This window comes from Chrysochloris asiatica, unplaced genomic scaffold (genome assembly GCF_000296735.1).
Source record: "Chrysochloris asiatica unplaced genomic scaffold, ChrAsi1.0 scaffold00005, whole genome shotgun sequence".
Classification (NCBI taxonomy): domain Eukaryota; kingdom Metazoa; phylum Chordata; class Mammalia; order Afrosoricida; family Chrysochloridae; genus Chrysochloris; species Chrysochloris asiatica.
The window spans coordinates 4891359-4917118 of NW_006408523.1; the positions used below are offsets into that span (position 1 = coordinate 4891359).

General features: G+C 43.4%; 1 protein-coding gene across 1 annotated transcript in view; it reads right to left on the bottom strand.

Moving 5' to 3' along the window:
• The window catches only part of KATNAL1 (katanin p60 subunit A-like 1), a 64003-nt gene that overhangs the window by 8424 nt on the left and 29819 nt on the right, over nucleotides 1-25760 (bottom strand). Inside the window, exons 4-6 of the mRNA XM_006832045.1 lie at nucleotides 14226-14394; nucleotides 1639-1766; nucleotides 1149-1254 (exon numbers count right to left, since the gene is read on the bottom strand). Coding sequence (XP_006832108.1) covers nucleotides 1149-1254; nucleotides 1639-1766; nucleotides 14226-14394 — 403 coding nt within the window. The remainder of the gene's footprint in view (nucleotides 1-1148; nucleotides 1255-1638; nucleotides 1767-14225; nucleotides 14395-25760) is intronic.

A 25760-nucleotide genomic window follows, 5' to 3' on the forward strand; every position in this document is an offset into this window, starting at 1 on the left:
GGGCGCCATGAGTGGAATCTACTTATGAAAACTCATCCACTGAGAACCCTGTGGAGCACAGTTCTACTCTGACACACACGGGGACACCATGAGTGAAATCTACTTAAGAAAACTCATCCACTGAACATCCTGTGAGCACAGTTCTCCTCTGACACACACGGGGGTGCCATGAATCAGAGTGGATTGGATAGCAACTAGTAAAAGTTGAAGTCAATGAAAACTCTGCCTGTGGTGACGACAACAACAAAAAAAGTCACAGGCAGCTGGCAAGGCTTTCAAAGTCACCATCTAACTAACACCTTAGAACAAAAACACTGGACTTCCAGCAGTTCCTATCCACCAGCAGCTCCTCAGGACACAGATGAGGCTTTCTGCTCCCATATAGATTTACAGCCTCGGGGACCCTTTGCAGGGTTGCTATGGGTCAGAATCGACTTGATGACAGTGAATTTGAGTCCAAAAGTTTGTATATTAAATGCTTGTGAAATTGAAAAAACAAAACACTGGACTTAGAAGGAACTAGTCTTGAGGGGCTTTAAACTCTAACCTAGAAAGAAACAAACATTCTGATGATGATCTGAGCACTGCACCAGGTGCTGATCAAAGTTGGCCTTGGGCTACTAACTGCAAGGTCAGCAGTTCAAAGCCACCAGCCAATCCTCAGAATAAAGAGGTAGATGCCTACTTCTGTAAAGATTTAAAGGGTCACTGTGAGTCAGAGCTGACTGGATGGCAGGGGCTTGTTTGATCTGGGTTTTCAGGTGATCAAAACAGTTAACGACTAGTGAACAATATGCCAACTTTTAGGAAGGTATTTATTTGACAAACACTTAACCTAGGAGACTATGTACTAGCACTGTCTGCCTTGCTTGTTAAATTTTTATATACAGAAACAGACATCTAGAAAAGTCTTCAAATGGAATCTCTAGTTCAGCACACCCCAAAGGCAATGGCTCTAACTGCAGACTGTGGTTTCAATCCCCCAGCCCATGTTTCCTGCAAGGCCAAGGCAGCACACCTCAAGCACCAATTCAAACCCAGGTCTTTATGCTCTGTACACAGCTGCCAGGACCTTGACAAACTCTGCTAACTATACAAAAAAACTGCACCGAGACAACTTTCTGATAGGATTTTCCCACAATTCTCACCTTCCAAGGCCTTCGAATCCCTTTGAAAAAGTCAGGCATCCACATAGGAAGAACAACGGCTTCCCTCAGTAGCTTCTTCGCTTCTTCCAAATCAGCAATGTCAGCCCTTTGTGAAAAACAACACAGTCCCATGATGTTTACTCAGGGACACCTGTGGGGTTTGGGCCACACTAATAACTGCCTCTTTATTTTTTGGTAAAACTTGAGAAATTATTCATCCACTAAGAGCATTATTCTAAGTCTTACTGCTGAGAACGGTTGGTGGGAACATAGTGAAGACCTTAATTAACACATACTCGTCAATCAACCACTTTGTCAGCCATGTCGGCATCAAATGACCATTTTAGCTGCCCGTGGTTAGATTTTATCACAAGAACTGCCCTGTCACGAAGCCACAAGCAGGAGACTAAGAGATATCGACACTCATACCAAGTCACCCTATAGCTGGCTTTCTTCTGTGTTCTAATTTAATGGTATGATGGGCACTAACCAATGAATACTTAGGTTTCTCGATACAATGTCTCTCTCCAGAGCTTCCACCAGATCCTTGTCGTACCCAGCACTGTCAAAGTGTGGAATTTCTCCATCACTTGCGCCATCTTGCATATTCTTCCTTCCCTGGGAACAGGAGTAACAAGAAGCACAAATCAATAACAGGGTAATTGTAATACTACTACTATTAATAGGATCGGTCATTTAAATTAACATCAGTAAGCTTTCAAAATAGTACAATCACTTATAAAATGTTTCGTTATTTTAGGATAATATTTTCTGTTTATCCCAAACTGCCACCATACTATGTCCAATCCATCAAAAATGGATGAACTGCTTTGAACGGGTGTACTTTGCTGTGTACATTCTCAACACATTTTTTTTAATGTGTAGGATCAAATTAAGATTTAAAAAAACTTGAGGGGGGGGAGAAGAATGAACTGCTCAAATTTACTATAAATGTCTTCAAATTTACATTTTGGAGGGATGACTGCAGGTTAAGACGGAAATAACCCTAGCTAGATTTTTAGTCCAATGCTAACAGATTGGGAAACACCCCTAATTTGTGGTGCACACCCAGACACTACCCAGAATAATGTTGTTGTTGTTGTTAAGTGCCGATGAGTAGGTTCCCACTCACAGCGACGCTGAATAGTGTTTCCGAGGAGCAGCTGGTGAGCTTGAACCACTGACCTTGTGGTTCAAACCAACCTTGCAGTTCAGCGCATTAACCCACAGCACCACACGAGGACTCCATCCAGAATGGTGGTGGAGAGGAAAACAGAAAACTCATTTACTGAGAATCAAAAAACCTCACAGGCATGGTCTCCTTTACTACTGACAATGGTACTGATTTGTAGAGCTAAGAAAACAGAAATGCGGAAGGTTAGGGAGCAGAATCCAGGCAGCGCAGAGGGTCTCTCACGGTCTTCCTAACTCCTGGAGCCCACGGCCTTTCCACAGCATCCGACTGCTATAAGCCTGGCCGAGTTACCCCAACTCTCACTGTCTCCCCCAAACCCACTGCTCATGACAGCTGGTCAATTCCAACTCACAGTGACCCTGCAGGAAAGAGCAGAACTGTCCCTTAGGGTTTAGTACACACAAAATGGTTAGTGGGTTTGACTGGTCGCCTAAAGCTTCCAAGAAAGAGGCTGCAAAGGAGGAAAGAGCTGGGGCTCAGCGATGACCTCTGAAGGCACCTTTTCCCACAAGTACCCCCTCAGAAACCAGGGTTTCCTACCAACACGCTTCTTGAATCACATCAGAAAGTGATTCAAGGGCATTTCCAAACAGTATTATTATGACCATTAAAGCAGCATGCTTGATCCCCCAATTTTTATTTAATAATGTGGTGGCTTTAAACATGATTTATACACTACGTTTTCTATGAAGTTCTGCCAAAACGTCTTCTGCTCTGAAGAGCTTTCCATGAAACACACTCGGTTCCCCAAGACAGTTCAAGCCACAGGGCAAATGTCAGCAGCAGAGCCACGGACCTCCCTGGAGCGTCCACCCTCAGTCACTGTCCCGTGTCATCGCGAGTCCCAGCCCTAAGCTTACATCTGGAAAGAGGGAACAGAACGAAGGTCTTCTAGCGGCCCTCTCCTGAGGTCAACAAAAGGTTCAGTCAGAAGAGGGAAATGCACGGCTTCACACTCACTCAAGTTTGTCTAGTAGTCATTGTTGGCAGGTGCTGTCAGGTGGTTCTGACTCATTGAGAACCCCCAAGCACAACAGAAGGAAACACTGCCTGGTCCTACGCCGTCCTCACAAGCATTGTCTTGTTTGACGCCACTGTGGTGACCGCTGCGTCAATCATCTCATTGACTCTCCTCGACTTTCTGGAAAAGCATGATGGCCTCTAACAAAGATGTTCCCTCCTGACAACACGTCCACAGGGCATGAGAGGAAGTCTCGCCAGCCTCTCTTTCATGAAGCATCTGGCTGCACTTCTTGCAAGACAGATTTGTTTGTTCTTCTGGCAGTCCATGGTACTTTGCATATTCTTCACCAACACCACAATTCAAATGCATAGACTGGGCGAAAAATGTGGAACAAAACACAAAACCATAAAAAAGACCAGACTTACTGGTCAGACAGAGACTGGTGGAACCCCTTAGTCACCCTTCAGGTCTAGAAACCCCTGAGCTCACACCCAGAGCTCAATTTTCAACCAAACAGGTCTATAAAGGAACAACAACCCTATAGTGAGGGATACAGTCCTTAGAATAATCAACCATCTGAGATCAAAAGGATAAAGTTCAGAGGGTTAGGAAGGAAGAAGGAATGGAAACAGGTAAACACAGGGAGGAAATGAATACGTGAGGTTACACTGAAGGGGTCGCAATCAATGAGATGAAACAAAATGTGTCTGAGTTGTTAAACAGAACACTGATCTGGTCTGTATACCTTCACCTGATCCACAATATAAAGCTAAAAAACACAAAATTCTGGGAACAACTTTCCTGGTCTTTTTCTCACTGGTTCATTATCCGCCAAAGAAGCGTCTCTAAACGTTACAGATCAGGACTTGGCTTAATGTTTGGCTGACTGCCTTGCACATCATTTCTGCAGTTCTTACAATGTAAACAGTGTTTTAAAAACTTAGGAAATATTCTTCTGGTATTTGAAAGCTACTGTGTGGCGCTGTAGGATAAGCACTGGCCTGCTAACCCCAAGGCTGGTGGTTCAAGCCCACCAGTCGCTCCTCGGAAACCCTATGCAGGGTGGCTATGAGTCAAAACTGACTTGATGACAATTAACAATCTAATTCATCAGAGAAGTTGTTCATCTTACTGATGAACCAGTGAAGTTCCAATATATGCTTCTGCTGTCTCACTTCATCCTACGTATTGATGGAAACAAGACTTTTACCCACCACTCATCAGAACTGTGTCTATCCACCAACTGCAGCCGTGGCTTGGCTAGGACTAGGTGCTGTTACTGTTGTGCCATCGAGTCGGTTCTGACTAATAGCGACCCTGTATAGTGTTTCCGAGGAGCAACTGCTGAGTACGAACTGCTGACTTGTGGTCCAGTGCTTATCCTCCAGTGCCACACCACAACTCCGAGGATACATGAGTACAGCCAAAATCAGCAGAAGCCTTCTGTGAGCACCCACTAGCTCTGTGACATTTCCAGAGTGTTTGATCAATTTCATTCCTGTTTCAGCCCAATTTGTAATAAATCTGCATATGGGCATGGATTGTTGTTGTTAAGTGCCACTGAGTCATAGCAGGCTGTATAGCGCTTCCAAGGAGCAGCTGATGGGTTTGAACTGCCAACCCTGGAGTTCACAGTTCAGTGCCTATTCTAGAGTGCAACACATTAACAGCCCATGTTTAAGTAGTTATTTCAGAATGTGCATGTGACTATATATAGTTTACCAGCAAACCACTAGTTCTATGATTATCATTCATGCGACTGTACTCATAATTTGTACATTTTCTACGATAAAAGCTTTTCAAACAGTTTTATTGTTCATCTGTAGAACCATCATCCACAGCCCCTGAAAGGACACCTCAGTCTAGTTCCTCTGCAGCTCCCCATGAGGGACGCCCCTAGATCTATCACCAAGGAGAAGGAAAGGATTACAAATGGTCATCTACTACATGAGGTAATGAAACCAAGTCCTAGAAGTGAAGGCACTTTAAACAAACATTCTATGCACATAATTAGCCCTACTTTAATCTGAATTCTATTTAAAAGCATAAAATGTTGCAGTTGAAGAATTCAATTGTGAAATCATAAATGAAGCAGTCCTCATTTCACTGAGAGGTAATCAACCATAAAACTACGGTTTTAAAACTACGTAAGAATTAAGAATTTTCGGAACTCAATTTCTTTTTGGTTTTAGCACAATCACGTTTTTCGCTACCATCAGTATGAGTTGCATCTCAATGTAAAGAAAACAAAAATCCTCACCACTGGACCAGTCAATAGCATCACGACAAATGGAGAAAAAGATACAAATTGTCAAAGACTTCATTTTGTGTGGATCCACAATCAACACTCATGGAAGCAGGAGTCAAGAAATCCATTTGCCTAATGACATATTATTGCGTTACACAAATCTGTGGAATGAGACCTCATTAAAGTATTCAAGAGCAAAGATGTCAGTTTGAGGACTAAGGTGCACCTGACCCAAGCCCTGGTATTTTCAATAGTCTCATATGCACGTGTAAGTTGGACAACAAATAAGGAAGACTGTAGAAGAACTGATGTTTTGAGTTATGGTGCTACAGGGAAATATTAAAAGTGCCATGGACTGCCAGAAGAACAAACCAATCTGTTTTGGAAGAAGTACAGCCAAAATGTTCTTTAAAAGCCGAGAAGGCAAGACTTCATCTCTCATACTTCGGACATGTTCTCAAGAAGGATCAGTCCCAGGAGAAGGACCACCATGCTTGGTAAAGTGGATGGTGAGCAAAAAACAGAGGAAGGCCCCCACGAGATGGACTGATACAATGACAACAGCAATGGGCTCACGGTAACAACCGCTGTGAAGATGGTACGGGATCTCTCGGGCCTGGGGTAGCTAGGAGGTGAAATCAACCCAATGGCATCTAACAACAACAACATTCCATTTTCATAAATAAAAACACTTATTTATTGTTTCCACTTACACTGTCTACACTAAAGAGCTGAATAATAATAAACTAAACTCCCCAACATGCATTCAAGTAAAACCGCAAAATGTAGCTGTGAAGGTTAATCTATTCCTGATTCCCTCTTATCAATGAGCCAACACTCACCTTGAGGATAAGGACCACTGACAACAGCTGTTATTTCCAGCACCAAGAAGATGCGCAGTCAGAACTAAGTACACACTTCGTAAGCCCACTGCCATCAAGTTGGTTTGAACTTATGGAGAGCCTATATAAAGTTTCCAAAACTATCGATCTTTATGGGAGCAGACAGCCTCATCTTCCTCCCGAGGAGCGGCTGGTGGGTTTGAACCACCGACCTTGTGGTTAGCAGTCCAGCGCGTATCCTACAGAGCCACCATGTCTCCTCCCACACTTCATAAAGGCGTGCCAAATACACAGGTACAAACAGGCTTCCTAAAGGACCTGACCTGAGGGCCTCGGTGGGAGGGAGAGGTGCCAGGGCAGAACCAGCAGACCACCTGATGGGGTCTCGGGGAAACCTGCCACTTCAGCCCAGACCTAGTAGATGCCAATTAAAGAGGGAAAAAGATGTGATCACTCTCAGAAACAGAAGGTACTCGGGACGCATTCAAACAATGCAGTAATAAGCATTTTTAAATAAAACTGTACAGCAGGAGGACTAAACCCCAGGTTTCAGAAGTAGGGTTCAAATCCAGCTCCACCACTGACCTGCAATCTTCAGCTTCTTCACAGGTAAATCAGAACACGACTCAACTTGAACTCTCCAGGGTTGGGCAGGAAGGACACAGGACAGACGGGCCTAGTGCTGGGGCGGTGTGCGCAATGCAGAGGACCACCTGGATGGCTTATCCCCTAAGACCTTAAAAGATGATGGCATTTTTTCCACAAATTTTTTGAAACTTCCTTGTATACGCAGCCATGTGTTTATAGAACCAAAGTTTTTAATACATCATTTTTCCCCCAAAAGAATACTATCCTAACTATGAATAATACACTCTGAGTTTCCTAGTCTTCTAACTTTGTGTTTTCCCCAGATGGTTATAACACTCAAAACTGACTTTAAAAACATTTAGGCGAGTATTTCTGAGGAGCCTCCCAACACTCAAATTTTTTACTTTCATGGGAAGTGGGTATCCATCAGTGGGTTTCATTAATCCACACCAAACCCCACCACAGCCTTCAGTGAGCTTTCCTAAAAGCAAGCAGTTGTTGTTGTTGTTAAGTGCCATCAAGTCAGTTCTGACTCATAGTGACCCTGTATAGCATTTCTGAGGGACGGCTGGTGGGTTTGAACCACCGACCTTGCTGTCCCAGGCTTATCCTACAGTGCCACACCAGGACTCCAAAGGGAGTCGAGAATCCTGATGAATATCTCAAAGCTTACAATAAGGAGAGCTAAGCCAAAGACACCTTTCAAGTTCAAATGAGGGTTCAAACCTAGGAGTTAGCTTTCTTTTTTTAAACATTGTAGACCCTTTTGTTTCTATAGTGACTCAAAGAAAGTACCTTTTATTTTCAAGTGACTGTAAAGTTCTTTTTATAAAATAAAGGGCTTACTTTCCAACATCATTCTCAGTACTTTGCATGTCAATGAAAGAAAAACAAAATTTCAGAAAATTTTTTGAAAACTTAATGAATGAAAGACCATTTACAATCTCCAGAAAATTTTTAACATTAAACAAATGCTCCCTGATGGTTTAGTTCTTTACTGAAGAATCACACTGAAAAATCAACATCGAGAGCACTGCTCTGAGACTCTTGTTTCAAATCCAATCCAGATACTGAGTGTCGTTTAAGCAGGCATACTACAGAACATAAAAACCGAAAGTAGAGAGAGCTTTGTCTTGGACTACAAAATGGCAAGCCCAGACTCCATCCGTTACTCTCTAACCTTGGGGAAAACCTCTATTTTATCTTTTATTAAAAAGCCAAAGTCCTCCTTGTCATCATTTTCTGTTGCAGTTTTCTGGTCATCACATGCAGGCAACCGCCTGGTTTTTCTCTGAAAGTGTGTTCTTCATTTTAAGTAAATTTCACTTTGTTGTTGTTGTTGTTAAGTGCCTTTGAGTTGGTTCTGACCCATAGTGACCCTGAACAGGCTTTCCTAGGAGCCGCTGGTGAGCTTTGAACCTTGCAGTTCAAACTGACTTTGCAGGCCAGCGCATTAACTCACAGTGCCAGCACTTAAGTAGCTTTTCAACTCTGTTACCTTCAAATTGATTGTGACTCATGACAACCGCACAGGACAGAGTGCAAGTGCTCCAAGGCTGTAATCGCTTTATATGTGTGTGTGTGTGTGTGTGTGTGTGTGTGTGTGTGTACAACTTTTTATTGTGATTTGGGTGAAAGTTTACAGAGTAAACTGGTTTTCCAGTCAACACTTCACACACGTTTTGTGTCATGACATTGACTGCAGTCCCCACAATGTAATAGCAGTGTCCTCACTTTCTCCCTGCTGTCCCTGCCCCTTCCTGCCTGCTCATCTCCATCTGGGAGCTAACAGTGTTACTGTTGTTACGTGCCACTGAGTTAGGTGGTGACTCACAGCGACCTTCTGCACAACAGAACGAAACCACTGCCCGGTCCTGTGCCATCCTCACAATTGCTGCTACGCTTGAGCCCACTGCCTCTCATTGGGGGTCTTCCTCCAATGAAATGGATTGGCCATCTTAACTTCTAAGGAGCATTCTGGCTGTACTTCTTCCAACACAGTCCATGTACCTGAATATTCTCCTCCACCACCAGTTAAGGAGTGCACTATGTAAGTCTGTCCAGCTGCACTGACAGCTGAACCACAGGGGTGAATTCAGTTCCAGGCTTGAAGCCATTGTCTCAAGGGTTCAGCCAGCCTCTGTCTGACCAGTAAGCCTGGTCCTGTTTGTGATTTTGAGTTTTGTTTCACATTTTCCTCCCAACATCACATTACATGGCCATGCCTTCTGCCCTCCATCTTTGTCGTTCAGCTTTCGCATGCATGTGTCGTGACTCAAGGACCCTGGACTGGCTCAAAAGCACCTCAGTCATCAAAATGACATCTTTGCTTTTCAGAATTTTAGAGACAATTCCAAAGGTGCCAGAGTCTATGAGAATGTTAAAGAGTGTTGCGTCAGGATTGGGGCTGGCTCGTTTACAACCCAGGATTCTGCAGCTGATAACAACCTTGAGATAAATTAAAGCACTTAGTGATGAAGATCCAAGACGATAGCACACAAGCATGAAGAGACTGAAAATCCTCACCACTGGACCAACATCAAACATGATGATAAATGGAAAAGAAAATGGAGTTGTCAAAGGTATTCATCTACTTGGATCACCAATTAACGCACATGGAAGCAACAGTTAAGATATCAAAGGATGTATGGCATTTAGCATGTCTTCAGAATACATACCAAATATGGTGAAAGAATATAACCCAAATAACATACCTTTTCCGATTTTTAACTGCACAGTAATTCCTTGTTCTGTTCAAACAACTGTCTCTGAATTCACGTACAGATTCCACACGAGCACGGTTGTGTGTCTGGATTTCCATTCTTGAAAATGTCATCCATAATTTGCTATGATCCACGCATTTGGATGCCTTCATGTAATCAACACACATAGGCAAACATCATCCTGAAAGTCTGCTTTCAACCAAGATCCATCTGACATCAGCAATGATATCCCTCATTCCATGTACTCTGCTGAATCCAGCATTAATTTCTGGCACTTCCTGTCAATACACAGCTGGAGCCATTTTTTAATTCTCGTCAAACTTTTGCTAGCATGTGATATTAATGATATAGTTCAATAAAGCCCATTTGGTCCCCTTTCTTTGAAATGAGCACAAACGTGGGCCTCTTCCATTCAGTCAGGCAGCCGTCTTCCAAAGTTCTTGATTTACACTAGAGTGAGTGCTTCTGGCATTGCACCCACTTGTTTGAGCACCTCAGCTGAAACTCTGTCAAGTCCTGGAGCCTAGGTTGTTTGCCAATGGGCTTCTTCCTGTAGTACCAACAGTTCTTGATCATATGCTACCTCCTGAAAGGGTTGAATGATGACCAGTTCTTTCAGGTACACTGATTCAATTTCTATAATCTTCTTTTGATGCTTTCTATGCCATTCAATTATTTGCCCACAGAATTCTCTGGTATTGCAACATGAGGCTGACGTCTTCTCTTCGGCTTGAGAAGCACAGACTGTGTTCTTCCCTTCTGCTTTTCTAACTCCAATTTTGTGCTGATTGTGATACATTTACCATGTCATCTTTTGTTGTTGTTGTCAGATGCCATCGAGTCAGAACCGACTCATAGTGACCCCCATGCACAGCAGAACGAAACAATGTCCGATCCTGGGCCAACCTCACTACCGCTGCCACACCTGAGTCCATCAATGCTGCCACCTGGCCAATCCATCTCGTTAGGGGTCTTCCTCTTTTTCTCTGACCCTCCACCTAAACCAGCATGACATCCTTCTCCAGCGCCTGTTTCCTCCAGACAATATGTCCAAAGTATGAGAGATGAAACTTAGCCATCTTGGCCTCCAACGAGCACTCTGACTGCACTTCTTCCAAAATGGATCTATTGGTTCTTTTGACAGTCGATGGCACTTTCAGTATTCTCCTCCAACACCACAACTCAAAGGCATCAGTTCTTCTACGATCTTCCTTATTCACTGTCCAGCTTTTGCATTCATATGAGGCTATTGAAAATACCATGGCTTGGGTCAGGCGCATCCTAGTCCTCGAGCTGACATCTCTGCTCTTCAATACTTTAAAAAGGTCCTGTGCAGAACATTTGCTTAATGCCAATATGTCATCTGATCTCTTGACTGCTACTTCCGCGAGTGTTGATAGTTGATCCAAGAAGAATGAAGTCCTTGACAACTTCAATCTTTTCTCCATTGATAAGAATGTTGTTTATTGGTCCAGTGGTGAGGATTTTTGTTTTCTTGACATTGAGATGTAATCCATATCGAAGGCTGTGCTCTTTGATCTTCATCTTTAGCTGTCCCTGAAATCTTCTGTTGGGCTCTTTTAAAACATCATTTCTTCTGTTCATGTTAGTGACTCTGCACTTAGAACAAGTTCCAGTCTCTTCTGGAATCCCTTTTAGTCTTTTCCTTCTTTCCTGTCTTTTTAACGACCTTTCACTTTCTTCATGTAATGATGTCCTTGAGGGTCATCCCACAACTCTTCTGATCTTTAACAATTAGTGTCCAGTGTGTCAGATCTATTCTTGAGATGATCTCTCAATTCAAGTGTGATGAACCGAAGGTTTTATTTTAAATCTCATGAACTTGGTTTGATTTTCTTCAGCTTCAACCTGAACTTGCAAACAAGCGATTGATGGGGTATTCCACATTTGGCCTCTGGCTTTGTCTCAACTGATCCATCATCTCTTTCCACAGTTGTAGTCTTTCTGGCTCCTGTGTAAACCCTCAGCAAGGTCAATGTCTATAATTATCAATTGTGTTGTTCAAGGACCAAAAAAGTATTTCTGATGAGTAAGTCATTGGTCTTGCAAAATTCTACCGTGATTTCTCATGCATCTATCTCCACAGCTGTATTGTCAAACTACAGATCCTTCTTTTTTCCACCTTTCACATTCTAATCACCAGTAATTATTAATGCATCTTGATTACACGTTAAATCAATTTCAGGCTGCAGTGGTTGTTGTCGCTCACAGCGATCCTATGCTTATCCTAGCAATCCAGTGCTTATCCAACAGTGCCACACCAAGACTTCTCAGACTGTAGTAGGTCAGAAAAATCTTTCATGCCTTTATTTTTTGGAAATTGTGGTCATTGCATACATCATCATATTAGCTAGTCTGCTTGTTATTGCATGGATAGTAACCTATCACCGATGACGTTGCACTTCAGCATAAATCTGGAAGTGTTCCTTTTAAGGAACAGACAACCCTGTTTCTCATCAATGTATTGTTCCAAGCATAGGAGACCACATGAGGAAGCTTCCAAAAGCTCATGAAAAAATTTAATTGTAATTCCATTTTTCTGCAAATTTTCTGAAGCTCTGTCAAATGATTGCTGGACCCAAAATGGCTACTATCAGTCCAGTTCAGCTCACTAATGCCTAGAATAGTTATCTTCAAAGTACTTCGTTTCATTCTGGATGCCTTCCAATGTTCCTTAACTCCTACACTGTGCAGGCCTCATTCCAACAACTAATAAACGCCACATCAGTGAATGACAGTTCCATAGGCTTTAGTCCATGACCATCATTAAGGCTGACTCTTCTGTGAGAAGGTGGCTTCAGTGAGTGCCCTTCAACCTGGGAGGCCGTAGTCCACCACTGTATTAGACAATGGTCTGTTACTATCCGAAGATTTTCATTGGTTAATTTTCAGAAGTACATCGCCTTTCTAGTCTGTCTTAGTCTAAAAGAGCCATGGAAACCTGTCTGCACCACTGCAGTGTCGTGTCCAGCATAAGAGCAATACCCAAGCCACCACAGCGTAACAGACAGACAGACAGACAGGGCTGGTGATGCAGCGTTGTCTTCTGAGTCAGGGATTCAGGATCAGACATGACCTTCAGGCCACAATACGTACTTCTAATGAAGTTATAACTTATTTACATTAACAGGTAGGGAATGTCCACATATTTAATACAATATGTGAATATTTCTACTACTTGTAATTTCAATTGGTATATAAGAACCCAAAATGGACCACCTTTCTAGACCTTGCAGATATTTAGACATTGATAAGATCAAGCTGGCATTTCTTTATGGTGCTGTGGGTTAACGTATTGGACTGCAAAGTCACTTTGAACCTCGAGGTTGGTGGTTCAAGCTCACCAGCTGCTCTTCAGAAACCCTATACAGGGTTGCTATGGGTCGGAATCGACTCGACGGCACTTGACAACAACAACAGGTAAGGGAGAGGGGTAGAATATATCACTGAGTCTATCTGGTGAATGGAAAAATCTCAGGAAATTTCAGTAAGTCACATTTTCATTATAAGTATGATGGCATATGAATCCCAAACTATGAAATCACTTCTTTGTGGCAATTCAATTGCATCATCATTCCTTTATGCCACCACCAGGGAAATGGCAAATCCTGTCACTAAAAACATATTTTCCTTTTCTTCATTAAAGGAAGGGCTCCTGGTGTGGGGCTGTAGGCTCAGCAATGGACTGCAAACCACAAGGTCGGCAGCTGAAACCCCACAGCTGCTCCGTGGAAATCCTACGCAGGGTCATAATGAGTCAGAACCGACCTGATGGCACTTTACAACTGCAGCAGCAAAAGGAAGACTGCAACATGTGACATGTCACGTTGACTAAGTCCTTAGGCTGCAAGGCTGCCGCCACTCGAGCTCCGAAGCTCGCTTGGAAGGGCAGGAGAAAATGCCCACTCAGCACTATTACCTATGCAGCGATTAATATCCCAGCCAGTCAACACACAAATGAACCCCAACCAAGGAACATTTTTCATCAAGGAAAAAAACAAAAACCGCATTCTACTCTCCACTCCAGATAAATCAAGGATTTTTTTTTTTTTTTTAACAACAGTAATCATATCTATCACCTTATCCTGTGAATACACCAGGGGCTGTAAAAAAAAAACTCCTAGAAAGCTCCATTTTCTTTACCTTCCATTTTTCCATGAACTTTTGGAACCCTCCTCTTAACCCTCCTTGTAAGTTTTTTTTCCTACAATTATTTGTTTTTCACTTATTGCTCATTTAAATCAGAATGCTTGCTAAAATAATTTCCCAAGTTTTCTGACTTCACATTAAATACCACTACAAAGAATCTACGTTATAATGATAGTGCGTGTGTGTGGCCTTTGTTTCTACACATGCTTCTGAGGTTATCTGCACTGAGCAGGGCCTTCAAACTGCAAAGACCACATCCCACACCCAGGAACCTTGAAAAGCCAACACAAATTATACTGCCACCCAAAGACACGGGCTTCAAGTGACTTAGGAAGAGCAGGTCTTGCCTTGTCGTCCCTTCCTCGGGCTCGGTAATCCTTGTCTCTACTGGAAGACGGCTTTTCACTCTTGGATGTAGGATGTGCTCGGCCCACAGGTCCCCGGGCTCCGACTCCAGCCATTTCTTTCCTCAGAGGTCTTATGTCTCGATTGGGACGCCTTATCTGAGGTGGAGCTCTAGCAACAACAATAAAAAAAATTAAAAATGAATCAAAGGCAAAGATATGTCAATATTACTAAATCAAGAAATTCCAAATTTCAAATTTTCCAACTTTTACTAATTTATACCCACAACCAGTCTTACCAGCTCTTGTCTCTAAAATACACCAATGGATACAATTAGTAAGTACATATAGATGACAGAGGTAGCACCACTTATTCTGTGGGGTCAACACTGGACTGCAAACCACAAGGTTGGCAGTTCAAACCTACCAGCTGCTTCTCAGAAATCCTATATAGGGTCACTATGAGTCGGAGCCAACTACACAGCATAAATCAGCACCAACATTAAATTATGCGATGTTAGGTGCCATCGAGAGAGAGCAGAAAGCCTCATCTTTCTCCCTCAGAACAGCTGGTAATTTCGAACTGCTGACCTTGGGATTAGCAGCCCAATTCGCAACCACTACATTACCAGAGCTCCTTAATAATTTAGTATTGTAATGGAAAAGCAATTATTTTATTTATCACTGTGCTAAAATGAGGATGAGTAACTTTAAAAAAGGGCATGCAAAGCTGAAAGTACAGGAATTCAAATTATGCTTACTTGCAGCTTACCAATTTATTTTTTACAACCAAGTTTATTTTTGGTTCTATATTAGAAACACCAAGATTTCATTAACCAAAGTACAAATGGAAACGCTTATCAATAATGTTTCTTTAAAGATACAAAGTAATTTGTGACTGGAATTACTCATTGTTTGGATATATCAAACATCACAGGATCATTCAAATTTACAAGTCCACAAATCTGAAACTAACAACACACATACACACACTTATACATAAAAACGAGAGAGGGCTTCAGAAAATGTAAGTAAAACTGGAATTAAAAACAACGGGATGTTTCTATGAACTTTCTGAAGTCCCTCCATATACAGGAAAACCTGCAAACACTGGCACTCATGTGAGACAGACACTTTTCCCAAACGAAAACTCAGCTATTGCCTACTAACAGAGAGCAATGTTGTTGTTGTTAAGTGCCGTCGAGTCGGTCTCGACTCAAAGTGACCCTGTATAGGTCTTCCAAGGAGCGGCTGGTGAGTCTGAACCGCTGACCTTGTGGTCCGTGACTTATCCTGCAGCACCAAACCAGGATTCCAATAGAGAGCAACACCAAGTGGTAAGACTGCACCCTGTCAAAGGTGGAAGCCTTGTGAATCCTGGAAAACCAAGGCAGCCCTATGGCGTCCGGCTCTCATGAGTGTCATGTACACCTAACACAGTGTCCCCGCTGTATGATGTGTTCAGACTATCTTATCATTAGGAACAGGTACTACGTATAATGCTGCGGCGTGTAACTTAGTGATGTTTATCATTCTTGGGCCAATCCCCACAGACAAATAACAGGTCATACAGCAAAATGTGCCCTTTGGTTGTTTAAACAATTATATACTCCTGCATGTTTTTGTGTACATAAAAAAAAAAAAAAGAGGGAACAGAGGCAAGAAGTGTTAACTGATGGTGCACGACGGGAAAACTAATGTTCTGCCATGTAAACTATCAATTCACAATAAAAGCTTTAAAAAATAAATAAATAAGAGGTTTGAGACTTATATCAGAACTAACATACCACAGAGTTGTCGGGACAGAACCATGGTAAGCTGGGAACTACCTTATACAGGGGTCATTCACTAACCCAAAACAGAGCATTCCTAAGAAACCTTTAGTAAGTTCAGATGAAGTAAAATGAAGAAACTATTATCATTAATTTACATGAGAAACAATTCCCAGGATCCAGAAAACAACCTATCAGATCATACCAAACTAACACCAAAAACCTAAAAATAGCACAAACATATAAAAGTAAGTTAAAAAGTAGTGCTACAAAAATCACAGAAGACTTAATTACTTTTTTAATTTCAAAATATGCCACCATTCATCTGTCAGTGTGTCCTACTGTGGTGGCTTGTGTGTTGCTGTGACTTCTGGAAGCTATGCCACTGGTATTTTAAATACCCGCAGGGTCGCCCACGGTGGCCAGGTCTCAGTGGTGCGCTTCCAGGCTAAGACTAGGAAGAAAGATGGTGTGGCAGACCACCTCTGAATGGTTAGCCACTGAAAACCTTATGAGCAGCAGCAGGCCACTGTGAGACACACTGCTGGAGATGAAAACTTCTGAACAGCAGTAGATGATGGTCAGCTATAGCGCAAAGGCACTCAAAATGCCACCTGGGGAAGAGCTGCCTCCTCAAGTAGAGTTAACTTTAATGAAATGAATGTAATAAAGCTTTCAGAACCTTCATTTGCTGATGGGGCATAACTCAAAATGAGAAGAAACAGCTGCAAACATTCATTAAAAATCAGAACGTGGAATGTACAAAGTATGAATTCAGGAAAATTGGAAATCATCAAAAATGAAATGGAGCAGATAAAGATTGATATCCTAGACATTAGTGAGCAGAAATGGACTGGTACCGGTCATTTTGAATGAGACAATCATATGGCTTACTACGCCGGGCATGACAAATTGAAGATGACTGGCGTCACATTCATTATCAAAAAGAACATTTCAAGAGCCATCTTAAAGTACAATGTCTCGTCTGTGATATGATAACAACCATACGCATACAAGGAAGACCAGTTAATACCACTATTATTCAAATTTACACACCACCCACTAAAGTCAATGAAGAAGAAATTGAATAATTCTACCAACTTCTTCAATCTGACACTGACCACACGTGCAATCAAGATGCACTGATAATTACTGGTTATTGGAATGTGAAAGTTGAAAACAAAGAAGGATCGGTTGTTGCAAAATATGGTCCTGGTGATAGAAATGATGCTGGAGAGCTCATAACAAAATTTTTCAATAACATAAAAGGTGACTATATAGAAGAACAAAGCGGACGGGAAAACAATCACGCAGGTTTGCATGGGCTAAGTGGGACAGAGGTAAATAATGATGTATGTACAACCTTGGAACAACGGGGCTCTGGGATACAGGAATTGAGACATAGTTGGAATAGGCAAAAGGAGGGAAACAATATAAAGATGTTTGGCTGTCTTTTGAATCTTGGTTTCCCTGGCACACCATTATAAAGTAGACACTTGAGGGGGAGAGAAAGGAATAGCCAGAAATACGACCATAGGAAGCTTGTAAGTCCATCTTCTGCCTATAACTGATTGGAATATCTAAAATGGGGCTACAACGTGCCCAGTGAAGGCGGCTTCCTGTGGAGCCTCTGCATTACATAAGACCATAGGTGGAATCCTGAACCGATTCCAGAATCTTCTGAGGTGGGAAATGTCCACTTTAAAGGGCAAGGAGACCAGCCTGGAGTGGCTAGAAGAATAGAAGATACTTCTTGAAAGAAAGACTGACAGGAAAAACATAAAACAATAAAGGCAGTCCAACGGATTACTACAAGAACAAGCAAGTTGCTCGCCCCGGAGACATCAAGGCAAGTGGTCGAGTCCCCTCAGGGCAAACCCCCTTCTACAACTAAGACTCAATGGGACTACATGCTCTGATTGGTGACTACATTCGTCACCGATAAGGGGAAGTGAGGGAAAAACAGCAATGAAGCTGCGAGCTAAGTCCTACAACATTCAATAAACTCCTGTGAACCCAGGTGGAGACCTGATTGGCCAGCAGTGTGACAAGATCTGGGGACTCGGGCCCAGAGTCAGTGACATAGCCACAGAGGACTAGAGTGGAGAGTGAAGCATCCAGCTGATGAGAAGAGAGGGTATATGCATAAGAAAACCCACACTTGCAGATAATACCCACTTGACTTAGCTTCAATGACTGGATGATCAGAGCTCAACTAGAAGGAGACAGAAAAGGAAAAAAAGAGTAATCCGATACAATTTGATGAAACTGACCTACACCTGTGGATGCAGTAGCTCAAAAGAGGGAACAAATCTTTACAGCAAGGATCATTCCCACCCCTCCATACACAGAGTAGGCAGGGGTGGGCAACTTGGACATTGGCTACCCAAAATGGGGGGACTACAAAGGCAAGAAGTGACTGGCTTACAAGTTTCAAGAGGGAGCCTAGATCCAGAGGGTGTGGAGGAAGGTAGAATCTCCACTGAGCAGTACCCAATCTGTCTGGGCAGGGCTGATGAAGGAGATGCGGCTAGGGCTCTTGTGATACAATGGTGAATAACTGTTATCAGGACTGATTGTGAGGTTGGAAATGTAAAGGTAGACATTTTGTAGCAAAAGGAGGGGAGTAATTGACTTCGCAGTCTAGGAGCGAAGGTCCCTGGGACCATCAAGGGAAAGAGTGGAGAGCAGAACCCTACCCAGGGAAGCAGTGACGCCAAAGATGGAAGCAGAGACAATGATGTGGAGAGATGGAGCAGCTGGGGACTTTAGACCCAGAGAGGGAGAGGGGCTGTGTGCTGATGACTGGGGGGCAGGCTTGCAGGGTATACCCTGTGGTTGGTTGATGATGCAGGGAAGGGACTGTAACCATGGCAATGAAACGATATACGATAGGATGAATGCAAAACTGATATTCTCCCATGTAAACTATCACATAATTCACAATAAAACATTAAAAAAAAAAAAGTGATTATACATCTGGACCTCACCAGATGGAATACACAGAAATCAGACTGACTACATTGTGGGAGGGCATCATGGCAAAGTTCAATATCATCAGACAGAACAAGACCAGGGGCAGACTGTGGAATAGACCAATTAATTGCTCATATGCAAGTTCAGTCTGAAGCTGAAGAAAATTAAAACAAGTTTCAGAAATTAAAGCAAGAGTCAAATTATGACCTTGAACACATCCCCTTGAATTCAGAGACCATCTCTAGAAACAGATCCGATGCACTAGGTACTAAAGACCGAAAACCAGAAGAGTTACGGGATACCATCAGAACATCATACAGGAGAAAGTAAAAGGTCACTAAAAAGACAAGACTGGAAAAAAGAAATGGATGTCTGAAACGTGCTCTTGAGCATAGAGAAGCTAAAGCAACCAGAAAACATGAGCCAGTAAAAGAGCGGAACAAAAAACGTCAAAGGGCGGCTGGATAAAACAACACCAAGTGTTGTAATGAAATATGCAAAGATCTGGAGTTAGAAAATCAAAAGGGAAAAACACACTCAGAATTTCTCAAGTTGACAGAATTGAAGAAAAAACTTAAGCCATGACTTGAGATACTGAAAGATTCTCTGGGCAAAATATTTAAGGATACAGGAAGCATCAAAAGAAGATGGACCAGACAGAGTCGTTACACCAAAAGAATTAGTTGATGCTCAACCATTTCAAGAGGTAGCATATGATCAAGAACCCATGATACTGAAGAAGTCCAAGCAACACTGAAGACATTGGTGAAAAACAAGGCTCGAGGAATAGATGAATAACAACTGAACTGTTTCCACAAACTGATGCAGCACTGGAGGTACTCACTCGTCTATGCCAAGAAATATGGAAGGCTGCTACCTGGTCAGCTGATTGGAAGAGATCCCAAACTGTGCTCATTTCCAAGAAAGGTGGCCCAAAGGAATGCGGAAATCACCTAACAATATCATCAATATCACATGCAAGTAAAATTTTGCTGAAGATAATTCAAAAACGTTTGCAGTAGTATATCAACAGGGAGCTGCCAGAAATTCAAGCAGGATTTAAAACAAGGGATTTCATTGCTGACGTCAGATGGATCTGGCTAAACGCAGAGAATACCAGAAAAATGTTTGTTGTTGTTGCTAAGTGCCATGGAGTCAATTCCAACTCATAGCAACCTTGTATAGGGTTTCCAAGGGGTGGCTGATAAGCTTGAACCATCAACCTTGTGATTCAAACCAATCCTGTAGTACAGAGCATTGACCCACAGCGCCATCCAGGACTTGTGCATTATTAAGTATGCAAATGCTTTCGACTGGATGAATCTTGACAAGCTATAGATAACACTGCGAAGAATGGGTATTCCAGAACACGTAACTGTGCTCATTAGGAACCTGCACATAGACTGACGCAGTCATTAAAACAGAACAAGGGAACACTAAGTGGTTTAAAATCATAAAAGGGGTGCACCAGGGGTGTATGCTTTCACCAAATTGATTCAGTCTGTATGGGGAACATACACTCTTGAGATACTAGATTATATGAAGAGGTGGCTTCAGGGTTGGAGGAAGACTCATTAACAATCTATGATATACAGATGACAACTTTGTTTGCTGTAAGTAAATAAAGGACCTAAAATAATTCTGACGAAGAACAAAGACTATAGCTTTCAGTATCAATTGTACCTCAATGTAAGGAAAATGAAAATCTTCATAACTGGATCAGGAAATGACATCACAGAAATGGAGTAAAGACTGAAACTGTCAAAGACAACTGGATCCACAATCAACACTCTGGAAGGAACAGTCAAGAAATCAAGTGACATAATGCATTAGGTAAACCTTCTTGTAAAAGATCTGTTTGCAATGTTAAAGAGCAAAGATGTCACACTGAGGATTAAGATGCCCTGAGGAAGCCATGGTATTTTCAATCACCTCATATGCATGTGAAATTTGGACAATAAGGAAGACTTGTAGAAGAGATATTTGTTGGCAAAGAATACTGAAAGTACCATGGACCGTCAGAAGACTAAATAAATCTATGTTGGAAGAAGTACAGCCAGAATGCTCCTAAGAAGCCAGGATGGCCAGACTTCATCTCTTTCTTTTGGCATGTTAGCAGGGACTTAGTCCCTGGAGAAAGACATCATGGTTGGTAACGTGGAGGGTCAGCAAAAATGAGGTCGAAGACCCCTAACAGGATGGGCTGGCACAGTGGCAGCAACAATGGACTAAAACGTAACAACTGCGAGGGTGGCACAGGACCGGACAGTATTTCATTCTGTGATGGAAGGGGATGCTGTGAGTTAGGATTTAAAGACACCTAATAACAGCAACAACCAATCAAAGTGTGCAGCTATCATTCTTGAATTCTCCTCCATCTAGGTCTACACTCTTCTGAAGGCAGTCTTTCCATCTCTCTACTTTGTCCCTGAAGGAGCTCTGGGAGCGTAGTGGTTACTAATTGGGCTGCTAACCTCAGGATCAGCAGTTTGAAACTACCAGCTGTTCCACGGGAGAAAGATGAGGCTTTCTGCTTCCATAAAGATTTAAAGGCTCGGAAACCCTGTACAAGGTCGCTATGAGTCGGAACTGACTCCACAGCACATAACAACAATTTGTCCCTGAAGAAAATTTTGTAGTCTTTAATTTACACCACATCAAAATGGCAGTTTGGGCATTCTTGACAGACTTAAATCATGTTCTTGTTAAAATGTTCTTTGCGTTTGGGGAACAAAAACAGGTCTAAAGGGGCCAGATAATGGTTGGAGGGTGGGTGAGTTAAAGTTTCCCCAATAGAACTCTCCTAGGACAGCCCTCGCTACTTTAAAGACTGACAGGCACAATGTCACCATGGGGACAATTCCCTGGCACCACTTTCCTGACCCATGTCTCACCAAAGCAGTTTTCCATTTCCTGAAACTCTCTTCATAATAAGCGCTTGTGATCGTCCTGGGCCCTTCACAAAAATATTTCAAGATAAACCTTTGGGACTCCCTGGGAGCTGACCTCAGGCCCCTGACCAGATCCCCTGGGAAGTCACTGTTTTGATTGAACATTGCTCTGGAAATCATATTGGTAAAATCAAGACTCCTCCTAGGTTATGATGTTCCATGAAATTGTCTCCATTAGCTTCCATCTTGCTTAAAGACTGGCAGCAAGATCAGCTCTTGAGGTAACTGACGCATCAAACAGAAAGCTTCTGGGAGCTGGATGTCTGCTTCCCAAGACAATGTGAAACCAGTGGGAATCCTGCAGTCTCCTCCCACCAGTCTCTGGGCTTCAACCACAGTTTGCTCATTCATCAGTGCTGACAGTCTCCCATCTCTTGACTCATCTTTGAGGTCTTCCCAACCTTCCTTTGAATTCTTGCCCCATCTAAAAAGTGATTTGGATGTGGAGCAGTATTCCCTTGCACCTATGGTGAAGCTTCAATGGTTTGGAAATAAGTGCGCTTCAGTTTTTGGTTGTTTTTTTTTAATTTGATATTTGCCCTGAGTTCAAAATACTTAATTTCCTTGCCACAAAAAGTATCTTTTCTGTTTCTTTTGAAGGCACCGAAACAAGACAAAGATAAGTGCATTCGTGAGAGAACTTGCCTGCAGCCGTCCGCTGATTGCAGAGACGCACTGACACGCATTTTGTTTGGCACAAACCTGTACATGAGTGAATCTGAGCCCTAGGAGCACTTGTGTTTGACACACCTTTGTGTGTTATCTGTGTGTGTATGCGTCTTTCCTGAATCAGTCTCAGGAGTAGGCCAAAGACAATCAACTGAGGCCAGCCATCTCCTCCAGACAGAGCATGTGTCCAGTTTTGCAAGCAGCTGTATATGCTGTTTAAAGTCTGTCCCTGCTTGTGGCCTGCCCTTTAAGACTCAGAATACCCTGTCCAGTCCTTACAGCTGTGAAGTAGGCTGCTGGCTGCCGCTGGGCTTTCCCAGGTGGGCCCCATGGCTCAGGGCTGCGTCCCTTCTGCCTGCTCTCCCCAGCATAGCCTGCTCCTAGCAGTTGCTTAGCAGTGCCACTGTGGCCCATTTTGCATACACATCCGGCTCAGCCGAGCTGGTATGAGAAGACATCATTCCAAAGCTCAGACAAAGGCTGCATTCCAAGTGTCTGCGATGACAACCTTGTCCCACCACTCAACATTCTGAAGGCCTCGCCAATCACGTGAAGGAAACTGCACACAAAGCCAGACACATCATTTGTGCTAAGTCCCACGTCCCCACGGGGTGTGCCTGTGCCTCACAAGTCTTCAGTTCCGTCTCACTGCAGTTCGAGGTTACATTTTAACAGACTCTGCCAACTTCCCAGAGGACATCTTTGGTTCTGTCTGTACTCCTTTGTCCATTAGCGCATCACTGCACAGCGTCATGCATCAACTGAAGGGCTCAGTGACAGCTGTCTGGCTGAGTCCATCAAATAAAAGTCTCCAGGCTTGTTTTCCTGGATCCTCCTAGAACTTAGCACCATCAGCCTCTGCCCTAATGGGCAAATGCAGAGTGACACTGTGCTCTCTTCACCGAGAACAGGCTCGATGAGCAGAACATGAATGTCTGCCCTGGACTCAGCACTCCTACTAAAGGGGGTTTCCACACGGATTTCCTTCCAAATCCAATACCTCCTCATTTTAAACCAAATTAATGATCAATGTTGTTGTTGTTATGTGTCATGATTTCGGTTCTGACTCATACAGGGTTTCCGAGGCTGTAAATCTGTATGGGAGCAGAAAGCTTCATCTTTCTCCCATGGAACAGCTGATAGTTTCGAACTGCTGACCTTGCAGTTCGCAGCCCAATTTGTAACCACTACGCTACCAGAGCTCCTTTAATGATCAATGTTGTTGTTGTTGTCAGGTGCCATCGAGTCGGAACCGACTCATAGCGACCCCATGCACAGCAGAATGAAACAATGTCTGATCCTGGGCCAATCTCACTACCGCTGCCACACTTGAGTCCATCAATGATGCCACCTGGCCGATCCATCTCATTGGGGGTCTTCCTCTTTTTCTCTGACCCTCTACCCTACCCAGCATGACATCCTTCTCCAATGATTGTTTCCTCCGGACAATATGTCCAAAGTAGGAGAGACGAAGCTTAGCCATCCTGGCCTCCAAGGAGCGCTGTGGCTGCACTTCTTCCAAAACAGATCTATTGGTTCTTTTGGCAGTCCATGGCACTTTCAGCATTCTCCTCCAACACCACAACTCAAAGGCATCAATTCTTCTACAATCCTCCTTATTCACTGTCCAGCTTTCGCATCCATATTAGGCTACTGAAAACACAATGGCCTGGGTCAGGCGCACCCTAGTCCTCAAGCTGACATCAAAGTTCTTTATCACACTAATAGTAATCATCTGAAAACAACCCGATGTCCGTTATCAAAAGAGAAACTATTGCTATCAATTAAGTCAACTCAGGGCAGCCTGAATGGACGGAGTTGCACTGCCCTCACAGGGTTTCCAATACCAGAGAAAAACTGATGCATTGAGCAGAGGTGTTGGGGAAGCATACTGACAGTACCACAGGCTGCCAGGAGAACTAACAAACCTGTGTGAGAGGAAGTACAGCCAGAACTCTCCTTAGAAGCCAATTCAGGATGGCCAGACTTCATCTCCATATGTGTTGTCAGGTGGGACCCGCATCATGCTTAATGACGTGGAGGGTCATCAAAGGAGGAAGACTTCCAATGAGCTGGACTGACAGAGTGGCAGCAATGAGCTCAAGTGTAACAACTGCTCAGATGGTGCAGGACCGACGGTGTTGCGTTCTGTTGTGCATGGGGTCACTATGTGTCAGGACCAACTCAACAGCACCTAACAACATATTTTTACAGAAACACACTGATCATCCTTCTCCCATGGAGTGGCTCCTGGGTTTGAACAGCGAGCCTTTCAGTTAATAGCCAAGCGCTCAGTCACTGCACCAGCAGAGTCCTATTGTTACACTAGTACGCCAACCAGCTGACAGCCACTGAGTTCAGCACAGCACACAGCACCCCTGCCTAGGATCTGCTAGGCTGTACATCTGTACCGGAGCCGACAGCCTCATCTTTGTCCCATAGTGTGGCTAGTGGGTTTGAACTGCAGACCTTGCCCACCGCTTAACCCACAGCGCTGCCAGGGCTCCTTATCCGAATGCTTGTTGTTGTGAAGTGACATCGAGTAGGTTCTGACTCATAGTGACCCTGTACAAGGTTTCCGAGGAGCACCTGGTGGGTTTGAACCGCCAACCTTGGGGCTCTCACTCCACTGCTGATCCTACAGTGCCATACCCGAAGTCCATCAGACTTATCAGAATAGACATATTACGGTCTCTTCACGTAGTGGACCACTATCACTGGACAGCCAGAAGTACACTGACTTGCAGTAACACTGATGAAACTCAAGTGTATAGTGTTGACCAAAACCTTCCCTTCAGAGAACACACAGAGTGAAATACCAAGAAGACAAGAGCCGGTCACTTGGGCTATAACACAGGTTGTGGTGGTGGTGGCATGCCGCCGGGTCAGTTCCAACCTGTAGTGACCCTGTGCAGGGTTTCCCCATCAAAACGGCAGTGCTACACACCCAAAGGTTTCCAATGGTGCTAACTGTTCTCTGCAGAACAACAGGAGTCTGAAGAAGCAGTATTGGGCCTGGAGGCTGGACGGGGTTCGGTTTTCAGTGAATTCTCCCAGGACAGTCCTTGCTGCACTCCAAGAATGGGCAGGTGCCCTATCCCAGTTATCTAGTGCTGTTGTGTACACAGTCCTGTGTGTGTGCACAGTGGGTGGACTGCTGCATACAGAGA